The 19,094-nt window shown below is 33.3% G+C and overlaps 1 protein-coding gene across 1 annotated transcript in view; it reads left to right on the forward strand.

The window, feature by feature from the left end:
- The window catches only part of RIT2 (Ras like without CAAX 2), a gene marked incomplete at both ends in the record, with an annotated part of 409,154 nt that overhangs the window by 72,404 nt on the left and 317,656 nt on the right, over positions 1 to 19,094 (forward strand). Inside the window, one exon of the mRNA XM_080714535.1 lies at positions 11,183 to 11,239. Within this exon, the coding sequence (XP_080570661.1) occupies positions 11,183 to 11,239 (57 nt within the window). The remainder of the gene's footprint in view (positions 1 to 11,182; positions 11,240 to 19,094) is intronic.

Below are 19,094 nucleotides of genomic sequence, written 5' to 3' on the forward strand. Positions count from 1 at the left end.
TGGAAATATGTGAATAATAAAATAAAAATTTAAATACAAAACATATCCATGAAAAGGGGGAATCCAAACAAAATTATTTCTCTTTAAAATTATTATTTTTAATCTCTTGCCACTACTATTTTATGAACATTTAAGATTATTGTTTATTTTATATATTTGATGAATATTTTATTAAGTTCTAGGAAAAAAGGAATGTATAAAATGTGTTAATGGCATGCCTACTAATAAAATAAAAGTTTTTGTTGCTGTGAAATCCATCAAGTACTTTCTAATAGTAACTGCAATTTAACTGTTAGTAAATGCTTCTTTCTATAATAGGGAATTGTTTTTGCTTACTGTATCATCTACTACCAACAGTAATTTTAATAAACAAAAAATAAGGACTATTTAAGTGTACCTGTTATTCTTTATATTTTAATATCTATTTTTATTGAGATTACAATGAATCACTCAACAATTATGATCAAATCTCTTCTCTACACATATTCTTTCTGTATAACTATAGTAAAAGACAAAATGTCATAAGGAAAAGGGTGGAATAGTACAAATATCCTGTCACTATTTCTTGTTTCATAGTTTTCATGATGACCATATAATTGACCTGAAAAAATTATACTCATCATTTCATATATATTTACACCTAAAGAATTACATTTTAAAAACTAGCAAATTATGCATAACTTTACAGCATATAGAATGCTACAACCTACATAAATTGAGACAAGTGTGATTTCTTGCCTAACTTCCTTGAGGTATTCAGGAAAACCCAAAAGTCACTGTATTCAGAATTAGCAGGTTGAAGGAACCTCCTGGGAGTTAGTGAAATGTGGAGCAACATTAAGTCTGAAGTAAATCTTTCAGAGGGTGATTACTATTTTGGGAAGGAAGAGTGTGATATTTTATTTCCCTTAACTTGAATTTTCACATTTAATCTGAATATTCTTTCCCCATATGTAAGAATCTACTATGGTTTTACCAAACCTATTTTCTTTACCTCCTGACATACATTCTTGCCTCATAGCAGGTAAGCCATAGTAATAAAAACAGCATGGTACTACCACAAAAACAGATATATAGACCAATGGAGCAGAATAGAAGACTCAGAAACAAAGCCACATACTTACATTCAATTGATTTTTGACAAAGGGTCCAAAAACATGCACTGGAAAAAAAATAGCCTCTTCAACAACTGGTGTTGTTAAAGCTATTTAACCATACATAGAAAAATGAAAATATGCTGAGTTTCTTGAGTTCTCTGTATATTCTAGATATTAGTCCTCTATCAGAGGAGTAGGTGGCAAAAATCTTCTCCCATTCTGTTGGTTCTCGGTCGATGATAGTTTTCTTTGCTGTACAGAAGTTCTTCAGTTTCATGCAATCCCACATATTGATTCACCTTTTAGTTTCTTGTGCCTTTGGGGTCTTGTTGAGAAAGCTTTTATCTGTGCTTATATGTTGCAAGGTTAGACTTATGCCCTCTTCAGGAAGCCTAAAGGTCTCTGGTCTAATTTCCAAGTCTTTGATCCATCTTGAATTGATTCTTGTGCATAGTAAAAAAGTAGGGTTTATTTCCACTTTTCTCTAATATGGTTAAGCAGTTTTGCCAACAACATTTGTTGAAGAGGCTATCGTTTTTTCAGTGTATGTTTTCGGCTCCTTTGTCAAAAATCAGTTGAATGTGTGTGGCTTTGTTTCTGAGTTTTCTCTTCTGCTCCATTGGTCTATGTATCTGTTTTTGTGGAAGTACCATGCTATTTTTATTACTATGGCTTTGTAGTATAGTTTAAATTCAGGTATTGTGATTTGTCTTGCATGGTTTTTGTTGCTGAGAACTACGTTGGCTATTCTGAGTTTTTTGTTGTTCCAAATGAATTTAAGGACACATTTTTTTTATGTCTGTGAGGAATGATCTTGGTAATTTAATGTATATCGTGTTGAATCTGTAGATCACTTTTGGAAGTATGGCCGTTTTGACGATATTTATTTTGCCTATCCACGAACATGGAAGATCTTTTTATCTTCTAAGGTCTTCATTGATTTTTCAATGTTTTATAATTGTCTTTATAGAAGTCTTTTACCTCCTTGCTTAAGTTTATTCCTAAGTATTTTATTTTTTTGTGGGATATTCTGAGTGAAAGTGTTAAATTGGTGAATGAACTAAGTAGACATTTCTCAAAGAAATAATTCAAATGGCCAGTAAATACATGAAAAAATGCTCAACATCATTAGCAATCAGAGAGATGCAAATCAAAACTACCCTGAGACTCACCTAACTCCAACCAGAATAGCAATCATTCAAAATACAAACAACAACAAATGCTGAGGGGGATGTGAAGAAGTAGGAACTCTAATACATTGTTGGTTGGATTGCAACTTACTGCAACCACTTTGAAAAACTGTATGGAGGATCCTCAGAAGAATGAGAAAGTACTTACCATATGATCCAGCAATACCACTTCTGGTTATCTACCCAAAAGAAAGGGAACCAAATTACCAACCTAATGCATGCATATCTATTTTCATAGCTGCATAATTCACCAGTCAAGATGTCTATCAACAAATGAATGGATTACAAATTTATGGGACACATACACAATGGAATTTTACTCATCCATAAAGGAAAACAAAACTATATTATTTACAGAGAAATGAATGGAATGGAGGACATTATGCTAAGTGAGATTAGTCAGTTACAAAAAAAGAAAACATTGTATTCTCTCCCTAATATGTAAAAGATATGAGAAAATGGATCATAGGAGAAACTCTAGATGAGGAAGAAGAAATCATAGATGAGCAAATAAAGTGACTTAACTGAGGGGATGGGAGGGAGGAAGAGAAAAATTCTCTAATGTTTATGATGTACTTTAACAAAAAGATCAATTTCAATGCCAGGCGTGGTGGCTCACGCTTGTAATCTCCTCACTTGGGAGGCAGACAGGAGAATCGCACAGGTTCAAAGCCAGCTACCCTGGATTAAGAGACTCTGTTTCCAAATAAAAATATAAAAATAGCTCTGGGAGTGTACCCCAGAAGAGAGATGGGTTTCCAGGAACCCCAGTAACACTATACCACTATACCACTATATATATATATATATATATATATATATATATATATATATATATATTATCATATATATCATATATATATTATCATATATATATCATATATATATTATCATATATATCATATATATATCATATATGTCATATATGTCATATATGTCATATATGTCATATATGTCATATATGTCATATATGTCATATATGTCATATATGTCATATATGTCATATATATATATATATATATATATATATATATATATATATATATATATCACCATGCCAAACATGAGAAGGAGGAAGGGGAAGGGAATGAGGTGGGAATTGGGTAAGACTAATTAGGTGATTTGTGTCCCCACCATTTTGTATTCCATTGTATGACTACAATGAACCAATAAAAATTTTAAAAAGAAAGAAAAATGGAAATACCCCCCCCACTTTTTTACCCTGCACAAGAATCAATTCAAGATTGATCAAACACTTGGAAATCAGACTAGATACCTTAAGTTTCCTTGAAGAGGGCATAGGTCCAACACTGCAACACATAGGCACAGGTAAATACTTTTTCAACAAAACCCCAAAGGCACAAGAAACTCAAAGCCAGATCAATATGTGGCATTGCATTAAACTGAAGAGCTTCTGTAAAGCAAAGGAAACTATCAAGAACCTCATCAGAGAGCAATATACAGAGAGCTCAAGAAACTCAGCATGATTAAAATAAATAACTCAAGAGTAATGTATTTTGACTAAGTACAATTTATCATACTTGTTAGTCAATGTTGAGGTCACCTTGATACGTTATACTAGGTTACATTCAGAAGTTAAAAAATGTATGCATCACTCTTCCAGTGACTAATTTATTTTAAAAATATAAATGGCAAGGCATAAAAATCTAAACAGAATATTAGAAAATTCCTAGCCAGGTATGGTGGCACATGCCTGTATCCTAATACTTGGGAGGCTGAGACTGGAGAATCACAGGTTAGAACCCAGTCTCAGAATCTTAGTGAGACTCTCAGGAACTCGGGGGTATCCCATTTCCAAATAAAAAAATAAAATGAGCTGGGGATATAGTTTAGGGGTAGAATGACCCTGGGTTCAATCTCTAGCAACACACACACAAACACACACACACACACAAAAAAAATCCTAAAAAGTGAATATGAGTTGAGGTTCTCATATGCTCCCAAATTATACTGTTCATGAATGTCTTAAATTTCTAATCAAAAAGTTGATATATAGCTAGGTGTGGTGGCACACACTTGTAATCCCCGCGCTTGGGAGGCAGATAAATGAGGTTCACACAGGCTCAGAAACCCTGTTTCCAAATAAAAATACAAAAAATAGGTGTATATAAGTGTAGCCCAAGGGTAGAAGGGTTTTCAGGAACCCCAGTACCACTAAAAAAAAAAGTTGAAATATGCTGGTATTACCTAGGCTAAGTGCTTTTATTGGGACCAATTGATTCCTAACTATATTAACATTTTATTTAAGTTTCTATAGGGATTTTTAAAATTTTAATTGGTATAGTATAATTAATTATACATGATTGTGAGATTCATAGTGACACAATCATATATGCACATAACATTACTTTGATAGACTAGAACTTTACTTTTATTAGACTCAGAATTAATGTATTAAAATGTTAAACTCAATACAATTAAAAAGTGTAAGATGAAGAAGAGGTGTGATATCTGACTTCTTCACAGAATAGCTGTTTAGTGAGAAAACATAGAATTCCAAATATTTGAAAATGAAAACCAATATATTATAAATAAAAGTATCCTTCAGTATGACTGATAGGCATTATCAGATTGCTTAGCTTCATCATAGCACTTAGTGCAGAGAAATTTAGTCTTTTCCATTTTTAATTTTAACAATTTTAATCTATGAACTAAATTAACAATATGCAATATATATTAAGAGAAAAACATCAAAAAAATTTACTTACATGCAGGAACACATGGTAGTCCCACACAAAGTAGAAGATTTAAATGATATTTAGAATATGGTGTCCCACCACCATAATCTCATATGCTTAGAGTATTGGGATTGTCCAGTACTTGAGAGGTTGCGATAGAAGGCTCACAGGTTAGAGTTCAGTCTCATCAACTTGGTGAAATCCATGGAAAAACTTAGTGATAACTTGTTTCAAAATAAAAAAAATAAATAAATATAAATAGGGTAGGAGGTGTGGCTCACATATATAATGCCATGGGTTCAATTTCCAGTACAAAATTTTTTAAAAAAGAAGAAAAAGAGAAAGTGAGAATGAGAGAGAGAGAGAGGAGAGAGAGAGAGAGAGAGAGAGAGAGAGAGAGAGAGAGAGAAAGGGAGAAGTGGAGGGGAGGGGAGAGGAGAGGAGAGGAGAGTGATGGGGGTAGAGGGAGGGGAGGAAGGAAGGAAGGAAGGAAGGAAGGAAGGAAGGAAGGAAGGAAGGAAGGAAGGAAGGAAGGGTAAGTAGACATAGAGCTAGACAAAGAAAGTGGCACGAGCTCTGGGAATGAAAAAGTAAGGTGACAGAAGCCTGCAGATGGTTGAGGGGAGGGGTTTTCTTGTTTCCCATGTAGTCTCTCAGTAAAAAATGCCTTCTGAAAGTCTGGGCAAGTGTCAGGCTCCCAATATCTTCTTTCTGCTAAATGATCCCTCCTGGGCAGAAATGGGATAATCAGATAGAAAAAAATGTTTATATACACTGTGCATTTATGTCACCAGTAAAAGTTTTCTTTATAAACATATTATTTTATTTAACAGAAGGGTAGCCTTTCAAAGTCTGAAGAGATCTGACCTTTATATATTGCTCTTCCACATAAGTATTTCAAAGACAGTATCAAAAAATGGTTGATTTTAAATTGCTAAGTGAAATTATTTAGGCGCAAAAAGTAAAACCTCAGATGCTGTCTCTAATATGAGGAAGCTAGGGCTAAGAAGGATCAGAGGAGGAACTCAACACAAAGAAGAAACCATAGATAAGCAAATAAGGTGACCTAACTGAGGGGGATGGGAGGAAGGAAGAGAGAAATTTCCTAATGTACATGATGTACATTCACAAACATACCGAAGTCAATCAGTAAGCCAAACATGAGAAGGAAGGATCAGGGGGGAATGGGGCGGGAATTAAGGAAAAGCTAAATGAGTGATGTGTGCATGTATGCCTCTACCGTCTTGTACCCCATTAAGATGTATGACTACAATGCACTTGTAAAATAATTCAATCACATTAACAATATATCAGAGTTCTTTCTCCACATCTTCACCATCACCAGCAATTATTATTCTTTTTTATTTTTGATAACTGGGGTTGTGTGACATCTCAGTGTAGTTTGATTTGCAGTGCTGACTTCTAATGATGTTGATCATTTTTTCTTATATTTTTGGCCATTTGCATTTTTTCTGTGAAATGTCTATTTAGTTCATTTTCCCACTTTTATTGGGTTATTTGTTTGTTTAGCATTAAGTATCGTAAATCATTTGTAGATACCAGATATTAATCCTCCATCACAGGAATATCTGATAAAGAATTAGGAGATCAGTGTGAATATTCCTCAAAAGAATGGGATTGGGACTGCCATATGACCCAGACATACCACTGCTGTGTATCTACCCAACAGGTTTAAAACCAGACTACTATAGTAAGGTATGCATCTTTGCATACCTTACATAGCAGCACACTTTATAATGGCCAAATTATGGAACCAGCCTAGTTGTCCACAAAAAACAAATATATTACAGTATTATGGGTTAAATGCAGAATTTTCCTCAACCATAAAGAAAAAAGATTATGTCTTTGCAGCAATAATGGATGGAGCTAAATAACATTATGCTAATTGAGATTATTCAGTTACAAAAATTACATTTCAAATGTTTTTCTCTCATATGTAGAAGTCAGGGAGAAATTGGAATCCAGACTCTAGACAAAACAGAGTTAACCTTAGTGGATTGATACATGGACCCTAAAGGAACGAGGAGTTAGAAGGAAGAAGACTTGAGACATGATGTTCATATAAAAAATTATCAATGCCAATCTCAAAATTGTATATAGGGAGCGTGAGAGAGTGAAGTGGGAGTTGGGAGGGGGCTTACTGAGTACTGTGTGCATATATGTTTCTAGCAGTCTGAACATCAACACAAATGATTATAATGCAGCAATTTAAAAAAAGAGAGAAAAGTTTGTTTTATATGTTATTTCTCTAAAAGGAAATGACTTTTAAATGTCTCAAAAGATATCCAGGTTGTAAAACACCAAAGAAACTTTTAGAAATCAATCTTTCTAAAAATTGTCTTTTGAAAATTTGAAACAAAGCTCAGCTGGATTCCTTCCCTTGGGTTCTGTCTCAGTGGTAGGTTGAAGAAATAAAGAATTGAGGTTTTTTTTTTTTTCGATTATCTTACAAGCAGCAGGTTTCCATTAAAGCACAAACTCAATCATCCAAATATATGCTGTGTTCTTCTAAATAACTGAGATGGGTAAGTCTTTGATCACATACTTATTTTTGATGCTGTTTCTGTGATTTTTGAGCCTAATATGCAAATGTAGCTATTAGTTCTTAAAATGCCTATATATCCATTTCTTAATTTTGTTCTAAATTTCTTCAGTGTCTTCCCAAAGGCATGGTGATTATCTTGTCTCACAACTATGCATATGTTTTCTAGTAGCATTAGAAGTCATATTGGTGCCCATAGACGAAGTATTAAATATGTGTGACTTTTTGTTTTTACTTATGGTACTAGAAATTGAAACCAAAGATATTCTACCACTGAGGTACACTTCAAATACTTTTTATATTTTTATTTTTAATCAGGGTTTCCCTAAGTTCCTCAACACTGTCCTTGAATGTGCATCCTTCTATCTCAGCCTCCCAATTACTGGGATTGCAAGCACATGTCACCATGCTGGTCTTGGTGTCAGGTTTAAGCAGAGATATTGACCATTATTAAAGTAAACCAGAGCTAGATTTTGGTTAAACCAGAAAAGTATATATTATTCTGGAACTTGGAAGAGAGGAATAAGTACCTAAGTACAGAACAGGATTTGATTCCAAACACAGAAAGAAGTTCAAGATATTCATAGCCAATATGTAATATAGCAGCCCATTAATGGAACATTACTAAGAGGAAATATTAGGGAGGATTAAGGAGGATGCTGTTTAAGTAGGTTTAATGGGGTTATTTCTAAAGGCAGGCTTGGATGATCAAATATTGCATGGAGATTATTGGAGAATAATGAATGTAATCGTATATAGAGAGTGGGTAATATAAGGGTGGGGCTACTTTGCTCTCTGAACCAAGAAAAATGGAGTATTCTTGCTTAGACTCAGTTATCAAAAAGATGAACATAGAAGCCCCAAAGGAGAGGACTAGGTGAGAAGAAGATTAAAAGAAACCTGACTAAATGTTGGCCAAGAATATGAGATTGGTCAGTATGACAACAGAAACAAAAACATGAAGCCCATTCTCAGCCACAGAATAGAAGCTTGCTCACGGGTGCAAAGTATTTCAGTAAGTCTGTACTTTGGATATCAGTCTGATATTTCTGACTGAAAAGTAAGATGAATGTGGTTCATGAAAGACCTATATACTTGCATGTCATGTTAAAGATTATGTTCTTTAAAGTAATAGCTGTTGACATGTGAGTGAAATGACTTTTGTGATATATCAGGTACCATTTTGAAAAATCTAATAGGAGAAAAGAAATATTTACAGATGAGATTGGGCATGTTCAGATTGGGGTAGTCATAGAAAGAAGAAAATTTTTACAGAGAAAACAGGTTTGAGTATAATCCAACACAGACTTTTAGAAGAAATATAAGATTCTGAACAGGGTAATGAAGGTATTTTGAAGTTTAAATTTTAAAAATTATGATATTTGAATGGAGACTATAAGAGGGGAAAGACCTAAAGACATGGTCAATATTTTAGACTAAATAATTGAGTATCATCAGATAAAAGTTGAGAATATTATTTAAATTTGTGAACAGGTATGTATCTCTCTGTCTTGAGTAAGATAGAGTAAGAATATGCTCATTTTAGTTTTAAATTTAAACTGAATCTAAGTTGATATGACTGACTAGTCAAGCTAATTGCTCAAAATGAAGCCAGACCTGTGTCTTGTGTTCAAATTCGGCAAATCCCTGCTTCTGACAGAGACACAGTCAACTGCCATTTTAAAGCTCAGGAGATATATGCATGTAGAGAAAGGTCACAGTGATGCCCACTAATTTGTAAAATTAATACATGTTATTAAAAATTAATTACTAAAAAAACTCAAGAGAAAACATTTTATATGCTTCTTATTGTCATTTGATAAACATGTTGCCTTTCTTTTCCTAAAATACTTGAACTCCTAAGGCTGTGAAGAAGGTTGATTTATATCCAAAAATATTTCCAAAGCTGTCAAATTAATGCTTTATGATGAGACATTGTTGATGCAAATAAAAAAAGTTAAAATGTATACAGATATCCTTTTCCACTAGGTCAGAATCTGTCTCTTTGAATTTCTCAGCAGGGTTAGACAAGTTTCTCTTATATGTTTATAAAATCTGAGTGTTCCCTCTGCTAAACATTTGGTAAAGTTAAAAATAACCATAGCTAGACAATAGATAAGGCAGTAAAGACTGATTTTGTTCAGTAATTATTACAAGAGAAGAAAAGAGATTTAAGTATAGAATTAGGTTCAGTTATTAATATAACAAGGACTACTGGGGATTTATAGGCCAGGGGTAAGGGTGGAAAAGTGAAAAAATGGTGCATTTGAAGAAGAAAACTACTAAAAGGAGACATAAGGGTTAGGAGGATTCTTGTTAAGCCATTTTAATAGGATTCTTGCTAAAGGTAGACCAGGGTGAACAGACATGATTTCCTCTAAACTGAATTAGTAGGATTCTTGCTATAGCTTAGCTATGCAGGCCCAGCCAAGGATACTGTGAAAATTGAAGCCTACTTAAGAAAGGCTCAGAGGATTTTGACTAATGTTTGCTTAAAAAGAGAATCTTTGTCAACACATGTGTATTCAGAAGTGAAATAAAAGGAAAAGAGAGTTATTATGTGTGTTTTTAAATTTGTTGTTCTACCCCAGAATTCCTTTTGTCTCATAATGGAAGTTTGTATAAGGAAATTCTCAAAAGTAAAAGCATTGCAAATGTTTTATAATCTTAATGGTTTTGAAAGAACCTGAATAATTTAAAATTACAAAAACTGTTATAAAATAGCAACATGAATTAGGCAAAATCAAAGTGACCAAAATAATGTTTTCTTTAAAGTTCATGATGGAAAAAAATAAAATAATCAAGAAAACATAGATGAATAAATAAGGTGACCTGAGAGGAATGTGGGGGAGGGAAAGTTCCTTAATGTACATGATGTACATTCACAACATATCAAAGTTAATCAGTAAACATGAGAAGGAGGGAGGGGGATGGAATGGGGTGGGAAATGGAGAAGGGTTAAATGAATGATGTGTTCATGTATGTCTTTACCATCTTGTACCCCATCAACATGTATGACTACAATACACCAGTAAAAATAATATAGTCAAAGTATTATAGTTATAGTTAATTAGCATTAAGGAACCTTGGAGATTATATTCTTATTCTTAAAATGAGAAACATAAGTCTCAGAAAATATCCAAATTTTAGTGAAAAGATCTTGATGTTTCTTATTAAATGTTTAACTAGAGCAAGACAAAAGAGTCTCTACAGTTAATTTATATCTTCATGATATTAAGAACGTCTTTATTTTTATTCCAATGCCATTTTTATTGAAGTACACTTGAAATTCCAACATACTCAATTCAGAAAAGAATCTGGTTATTATTTGACACTTTTTTCTGTAGAAATTTGTCTTGTTAGGGTGTATTCATTTCAAGTCACCCCCCCATGCCATTTTGTCATGGGGCTGTATTTCTATTTTCTATATTTCTATCTTTCTAATAAACTCCTTTAAATCTTCATGAAAAAGAAATTTGTCTTGTTATTATCATCTTGTAGTTCACATTGTATAATTAAATTTGTAGCTCATGAAAATAAGTTTTTTTTTACCAGAATTCACTAAAAGATTTGTGAATAAATTTTTGATGAATCAATGAACTTTTACTAAATTAAATTTATTGTTTCTTTCAGCAATGACAATGCAGTTTATTAGTCACCAATTCCCTGATTATCATGACCCCACGATAGGTAAGTAAAAGTTTATTTCTTCTTTTAGTTCATATAAAGACACTGTAAATAATTGGCTCATGGATATTGTTGTTGATGCAGAATAAAAATGTAATTTATATTATTACTTAGAACACATAAATATATACACATATATACTTTATGTAAGTTATATAATACATATTACATAATATATTAATATATTATGTAAGTTACCACAATAAAAACTGAAGAGAGAGAGTACATTTTCTTACTTCTTGCCATATTCTCCAATATTCTTAATCTAGCCTGTTTATTCTGGTAAATGATGGCTGAAGTCTGTTAAGTTGATCTCAGGTTCCTTTAATGGATATTAAAGGAAACCAATTTGAAAAATTGAGCTCTGGCTAATATAACTGATGTTACTGTAGATGTCTTTGGAAATTTTCTTCCTTTTATCAGTCTTTGAATTTTCTGTAGCAGAATGAGTTAACCATGTTAATGGTGCCCTTGAAAAGGTCTTTAGATCTAGACATTTTTTTTTCATTTTTATCTAACATCATCATCTTACAGACGAGGAAACTGAGCCCTAAATATTCAAAATAGTGTGAAAGCCCCAAATCCAACCATGCTTAATCCCTGTTATATAGTATTTTTCTGTTATTATATAGTATAGCAATATAATCTTTAAAGTAATCTTAGTACTTGGAAATTGTATATTATATATAATTTATTTTTTTATTTAGTGTGTGTGTGTGTGTTTGTGTGGTACTGGGGTTCCTGGAAACCCTTCTATCTCTGGGCTGCACTCCCAGACCTATTTTTTTATATTTTTTATTGGAAACAGGGTCTCCTAAGCCAGCGAGGCTGGCTACAAACCTGCGAGATCCTCCTGTCTCCGCCTCCCAAGCCCGAGGATTACAAGTGTGCGCCATCACACCAGACACTTTAAAAAGCATTATATTAAGTGATATTAGCCAATCACAAAAATATTTAAGTGTTATTCCTAATATGCAGAAGCTAGGGGAAAAATGGGACATAGGAGAAACAAAAAAGGAGAAACCTGAAATGAGTAAAGAAGGTGACCTGAGGTTGATGGGAGAGGGGAAGAGAAAATAACCCTAACGCACATGATGTACATTCACAAACATATCAAAGTCAGTCACTAAGCCAAACATTAGAAAGAGGAAGAAGGGGAGAAAGTAGGATGGGAAATGGAAAAGGGCTAAATGAGCGATGTGTGTATGGATGCCTCTACTATTCTATACATCATGATGATGTATGCTTACAATGTACTAAGAAATACAAAAATTAAAAAAGAAAAAAGAAAATATATCAAAAAGAAAAAAAAACACCACTATTACATTGAGTAAAAAGTCACTTCCCTCATCCAAAACAGGTAATTGAAAGAAAAGTTAAAATGTTGCTTTACTTATTCAAGAAGCTACTTTAAACCAGGCATGGTGTTTGATGCTTATAATCCCAGTACTTGGGAGGCTGAAACAGGAGGATCACATGCTGGTGGCCAGCCTCAGCTACTTAGTGAGGCCTCTACAACTTAGAGAGACCCTATTTTTTCAAAATAAAGTATAAAAAATAAGGCTGGGAGTATAGCTCAGAGGTAGAATGTCCTTGGGTTCAATCCCCAGTAACTAAAAAAAAAAAAGCTACTTTAAAAATGAGTTGAAAATGCACAAGCAGAAGAAACAATACTAATTTTTTTATTGGAAAAACATTAACATTAAAAACACATCAAAAGTTATTTATCAGTAAAGGAAGCAAGTGGCAGCTGGGTGCCTAATGGCTGACTGCTTGTCTGGAGAATGAGCTGTTTTTACTATTCCCATGAATGCTATCATTTATTTTCTCAATTTTAATATATCCTGTCCTCATCCCATCATGGGTAAAATATTATAGCTTCTATCCAGTCATCGAGGAATTTTAATTCAAGTCCTACCTAATATATAAAATATTATTTTATAAAGTTCCTGTGTCCCTTCCTGAAGAGCTTACAAGGTATTTCCTTGATTACTGTTGCTGAAATGGACAAACTACTAATTTTTAAATGTCTGTTAATTCATTAAGACCCTCTCATTAGGTGAACTGAATTAATAAGATTTAACTGTAATCAATTGGGATATTATTGACCAGGAAGGACTTCTTCAAGAAGTTGGCTTTTGTTTCTGAGAATAATCACTTCTTAAAGTTTTGGAAGTTATTAACTGAAACTCTTGTTTGATAATATTCTAAGCCTGATTTCTAAATATATTCATTGTGGGGAGCTGGTAGCTTTATCTCACATACCACCTACTGAGTTACAAAAGAGGATAAATCTCTGGGCATAAGCTTTGAATCACTGACCATTTATTAAGCCAGAAATTCATTCGGTTGTATACTGTTTATCACCATGATTTAAATTTTATATGTATTGGTGTCTCTAAAACTGGCGTCCAGGCTTTCTTCTCTAATGGCTTGAATAGGGCAGTGTACAGTGTATGTGGATAAATTATGAATAGTTCGTTCAAGATGAAGAAATAATAAGCATGTGATGATGACCCTTTTTTGATACCCATAAGGCATATCCCTCATTTGAGAAAAAGATAACTGGACACTCACTACTAACAAATAGCTGAAATTATATTTCTTTCATACTGTTAATAAAATAGCTTTAAAGAAAAAGGTTGAAAAGAGAAATACAGAGTGGTTTGTCACTTTTAATTTTATTTTCCCATCATCTCAATTCTTGTCTTATCTGATGGGAATATTAATTAACAATCTTCCACTAATATCATGCATGGGGAAGGTGAAAATCTCAAATAATTTACTTTTCACCTGCATCTGGCGTCATAACTATAACTGGGTCTGGCTGACATAATGACTCCTCAAGAGGAAATTCACATGTTAGTACATTTTGAAAGTCTTACATATTGGAGAAAAATAACACCTATCAAGAATACTTACTTAACAATGGAGATAGTAAATTTAACTTTTATTTTTACCTCTGTCCAGATCTGTTTTTTATTCTGTTGATTGGAATTTTTAAAATATACTTCCCTGAAATATTTTAACTTTTTTTAGTCTTTTTTATTTTTGAAATAGGTCTCACTGAGTTAGGAAGGGACTTACTAAGTAGCTGAGGCTGTCCATGAACCATGATCCTCCAGTCGCCTCCCAAATGCTGGGTTTACAAGCATGCACCACCACACCCGGCTCTCTGAAATATTTTAGAAAATTGTAATTTTAATTTTCTCCATCATCTTCAACTTAGAATAATCTTGCATTCAAATCTTCCTCAAATATGAAATCTTAGTTTTTTTATAGCAAGAATTCAGGATATTATTGAATATTGATCTTTAAAAGAAAGATTTTTTCTTATACATTGGCAACAGTTTCAGTTAGTGACCAATGATTGCAGTTTTTGAAAATGTACCAAGAATATTTATGGTGGGGATATTTAAATGTATTGATTCAATTTCTTCAATGGGAGAAAACATCATGCAAAAATTTAATTATGCTCCTTACCATGGTGCCAATTATGGGTAAATTCCAGTGTTAACTTAATCTTTAAGGTGGAACCTCTCTAAGTCTTAAATATTATGGTATATAGAGTTTGATTTTTCCATAGCAAATTATTATGGAAAAATAAGCTACATTTTTTACCAATGATTGGCATCTAATGTTTCATGGCTATATATATATATATATATATATATATATATATATATATATATATATATTCCATATTTTATTAATATTTATTAGTTATGATCATTGCATGCCATTCACCTGGCAAAAATTTAAATGCCTATTCTTTTCTGAGCACCCTGCTCACCCTTCATAAATAGAAGATTAGGCTGGGCATGGTGGTGCATGCTTCTAACCCCCAGTACTTGTGAGACCTAGATAGGAGGATCGCAGAGTCAGGGCCAGCTCAGGTATGTAGTGAGGCCCTCAGCAACTTGGTGGAACCCTGTTTCAAGGTATAGAATAAAAAAAAAGGGCTGAGGACATAGCTCAGAGGTAGCATGCTATCCTCTGAGTTATATCCTTATAACATGGGGTTCAACCCCATTATGGAAAAAGAGAATACATTAGCATGATTCAAGACCCAAAAATATTTTTAAATCAGAAAGAGTTGTAAAGACAAATATACAAATATTTTTAATTTCATAGAAGTTAGTTATTGCTTTAGGAAAGCAGACATCTGCTGCCTTGAAAAGAGTTTGAAAGGATACAGAAGCAGTTCAGTAGTCTTCTAAGATGTTTTCACAGTTGGACTAGAATCAAAGTTCTTTTATTTTCTTAAAAGCCAAAAAAGTCTTGCCAACTCTTCTAGAAGTTTAAGTCTTTCTTTGAGGAATCTTTTCAGAGAAATCTTGACTCCTTAAAGAGATTTGAGAAAATGACCTAGAATTGCTTCTTCTTGTGATATACCCTTTTAGTTTCATTATAACTTGCTCTAAGTTAAAAGTCTTATTTACATAATTCTAATTGAATATAAATGTAAAATCAATAGAATATGTGTTACAACAGAAGAGGAGCACCTGTAATGAGTTAGCACCTGTAATGAGTTAGATTTATAATGCCCCTCAAGACCTCAAAGAGAATAGGCAGCCATGTTGGAGGCAGGGCCTGGTTGCTGGAGAAGGTGGATCCCAGTGGGTGTGGTCCTAGGAATTATATATGACACCTCATCCCCAGATCAGGCTTTGGCCTCTAGCCTTCATGATGTGAAAGCAGAGCCCTGCTTTCTCCCTCTATGCTTTCAACTGCCATGCTATGACCACCACAGACTCAACCTCATATCCACTGAACCTCTGAAATCTCTAGAATTGTGAGCAAATAAATCTTACTTCCTTTAAGTTGTATGGTGAGTTATTTTAGACTATGACAGTGAAAATTTTAATCAAAATATCTTTATTTACTTAAAATCAGGAATAAAATATAAATATCAGTTTCTTATTTGTAGACAATGAATTTAGGTCTAAATTATTGTTTAGTGAAAGCTTCATATGTTCGAATATTTTGTTTATTATTATTATTATTATTATTATTATTATTATTACTATTATTATTTGGTGGTACTAGGGTTCCTGGAAACCCTTCTACCTCCAGGGTACACTCCCAGACCTATTTTTATATTTTTATTTGGAAACAGGGTCTCTTAAGCCAGCAAGGCTGGCTTTGAACCTATGTGATCCTCGTGTCTCTGCCTCCCAAGCAAGGGGATTACAAGCTTGCAGCCATCATGTCTGGGATGTTCATTTTATTGATAATTACATTAGAACAAGCATGTGAACACAGAAAACCAGTTCAGCTTACTTGATAAACATATTTAAATGATAATGAGATATAGTCTCAACTAGCTTACCATTTATAAGATATTTGGCACTGAATGGATAAGTCTAAGACCTGAAATATTTGTGTCTCTTTGCAGTTATAGAGTATCTTAACTTTGATTAAGTCATGTACATAATTAATGATTATGTCTCAGTGTCCTGGTATATTTATTAATATTAAACAGGCATTGAAAGAGATCAAAAACAGTCAGTTCCTTCAAAGCACTTATTCCAGACAAGTAGGGAGATAAATAAATAATTGAGACAATAATTGAAATAATTGAAAGATAAAGAAATAATTAAAATCATGCAATGAGTTCATGAAATAGAAAAGCCCAAGATTCTGGAGAGCTGAAACTCAAGTATATTTTACTTGACATAAAAAGTAAGAAATATGTTTTTCCAAATATAAAACCACAACAATTTAGCTATAGATATAATGGGGTTTTATCCACCAACCATTCATTAATTTGTTGAAGAGCTCTTACTGAAAAATGTCAGTACAGTGGCATTGTATTGTGTATATGGTGGTAAAAAGAAACAGAATTCTATGGGGATAAGAAGTGTATTAGGGAACATCAGGTTAATTAGGGCTAGGCATTCTTTGTTTTGTTTTTTGATGGGAGGTAAAAACAGAAGATTTCCTGATTATGCTGGTCATGGTTCTCTCTCTGTCTCTTTGTCTCTGTCTCTGTCTCTGTCTCTGTCTTTCTCTCTCTCTCTTTCTCTCTCTCTCTCTATCTCTCTCTCTCTCTCTCTCTCTCTCTATATATATATATATATATATATATATATATATGTGTGTGTGTGTGTGTGTGTGTGTGTGTGTGTGTGTGTGTATACACATTTCTTGACATGAAGGATAACCAGAAATTTTTGAAAAAATTAAAAACATGATGCTAATGGCAATTGCTATTTATTCTGATTTCTCTTTTGGTATGTATGCTCTTCTGGTTCTTTCTCTTTATTTAATGCTTATTTATTCAGATGTTCCAGTCATTGTACAAGGCACAGGAGTCAGTGGTGCACAAAAATAGGCAATGATTCTTTTCTCTTTGGGCTTCTTTGACTATCTTTAGTTCATTATCTGTAAGAGTTGATTGTACCTTTTTATCTGGAATGCAATTGTCCTTTTTCTTTTTCATTGTATTAAGATAACATAAGATCATTATATTAATACAGCACACAGTTTAGTTAAGCTGGCCTTGTAGACCTATTTAATTTTTCCTCAGGTTGCTTTTCCTGAAGAAAAGAAAACAATTTTAACAACCCAGTAATCAGTTATAACTTATTATTCCATTTGTCCACACATCTATTTGATTCTCACAGCGGCCAGAAATTCATAAAACCACAAAGTTACCAGATATACTTACATATCCTATTTTCAAGGAGCAAATGATCTTGTAACTGACTCAACTGTAAATGCATTTCCTCTTTTAGTGCTTTAGACCTCAATTTCACTTACAAGCCATGAATGCTGCATAATATGCTCATCTGAAAGATTTATATTCTTTCTGAGCAATTGGTAAGGATTGTAACAAGCTCTGCAGGAAAAGAATAAAGCACCATATATAGTGCAGTCTTCCTGAAGGATTTGAGAAGCTTGAGAATACCAGGGACTCACATAAGAGGCAAAGTCTATCAACAATATGAACAGGTCATCTGCCAAAAACCTTCTGGCCAAAGTGTATTGCATGCCTACGTTTGAAAAATATCAGTGGGATTAGACCAGCATGGGACAAATTAAGTATATATTTCTCAGTATTTTCATTGGAATACTAACATTGTAAGCTATGGAATTTAGTGAAACAGTGTGGTTTGAATCACACTAAAATGGCCTGCTGAACATGTAAAATGTACACTAATAGAGACACTTCTTTGTGTCACTAGAAAATATCTGTTAAAATGTAAATGCTCTTGGGGAGAGGTAATGCCCAGGGCCATTAGAAATAATTTATGTATTAGGATAGATTAATGTGTGCAATTATTCTAGAGAACAAACCACAGATTCATGGTCTATAGAGCAGTGTTCAGGGGAGAGCCATAGCTCTAGAGAAGGGAGAATATTACTACCAGGTAGAAGTGCTACAATGCAATTCTGGAAGGAAATAAAAACTTATAAGTCTAAGTTGAAGTATTATATTTATTAATGACCCTGCCATATCTGAACATTAAACAATAGGAAAGTAACATGGGATTGAGTACATTGGAAATTATTTCTGTCCTCATGCTTGTTCCTAATTTCTTTCCACACTCTTTCTGTAATATCCTGGTGTTTTTCATGCTTCAGTACAACACTGTTCTCTCTTCATTCAAATCAGTATACTAAAAGCCTTTTTCCTGCCTTCTGCTGACATACCCAAGCATATGTCCCAAGTATATTCCCCTAATACTAAGTCCTTTGCATACTTGATAAGTAAGGTCTGAGACTGCATCTCACCTTCTTAGAGAAGTTTTACCTCTGCCTTACCTAAGTTAATGTCTCAAACAATAAACACACTCACACACACACACACACACACACACACACACACACACACACACATGCTATATGCAGA

Source organism: Muscardinus avellanarius, assembly GCF_963383645.1.
Source record: "Muscardinus avellanarius genome assembly, chromosome: 17".
Lineage (NCBI taxonomy): Eukaryota > Metazoa > Chordata > Mammalia > Rodentia > Gliridae > Muscardinus > Muscardinus avellanarius.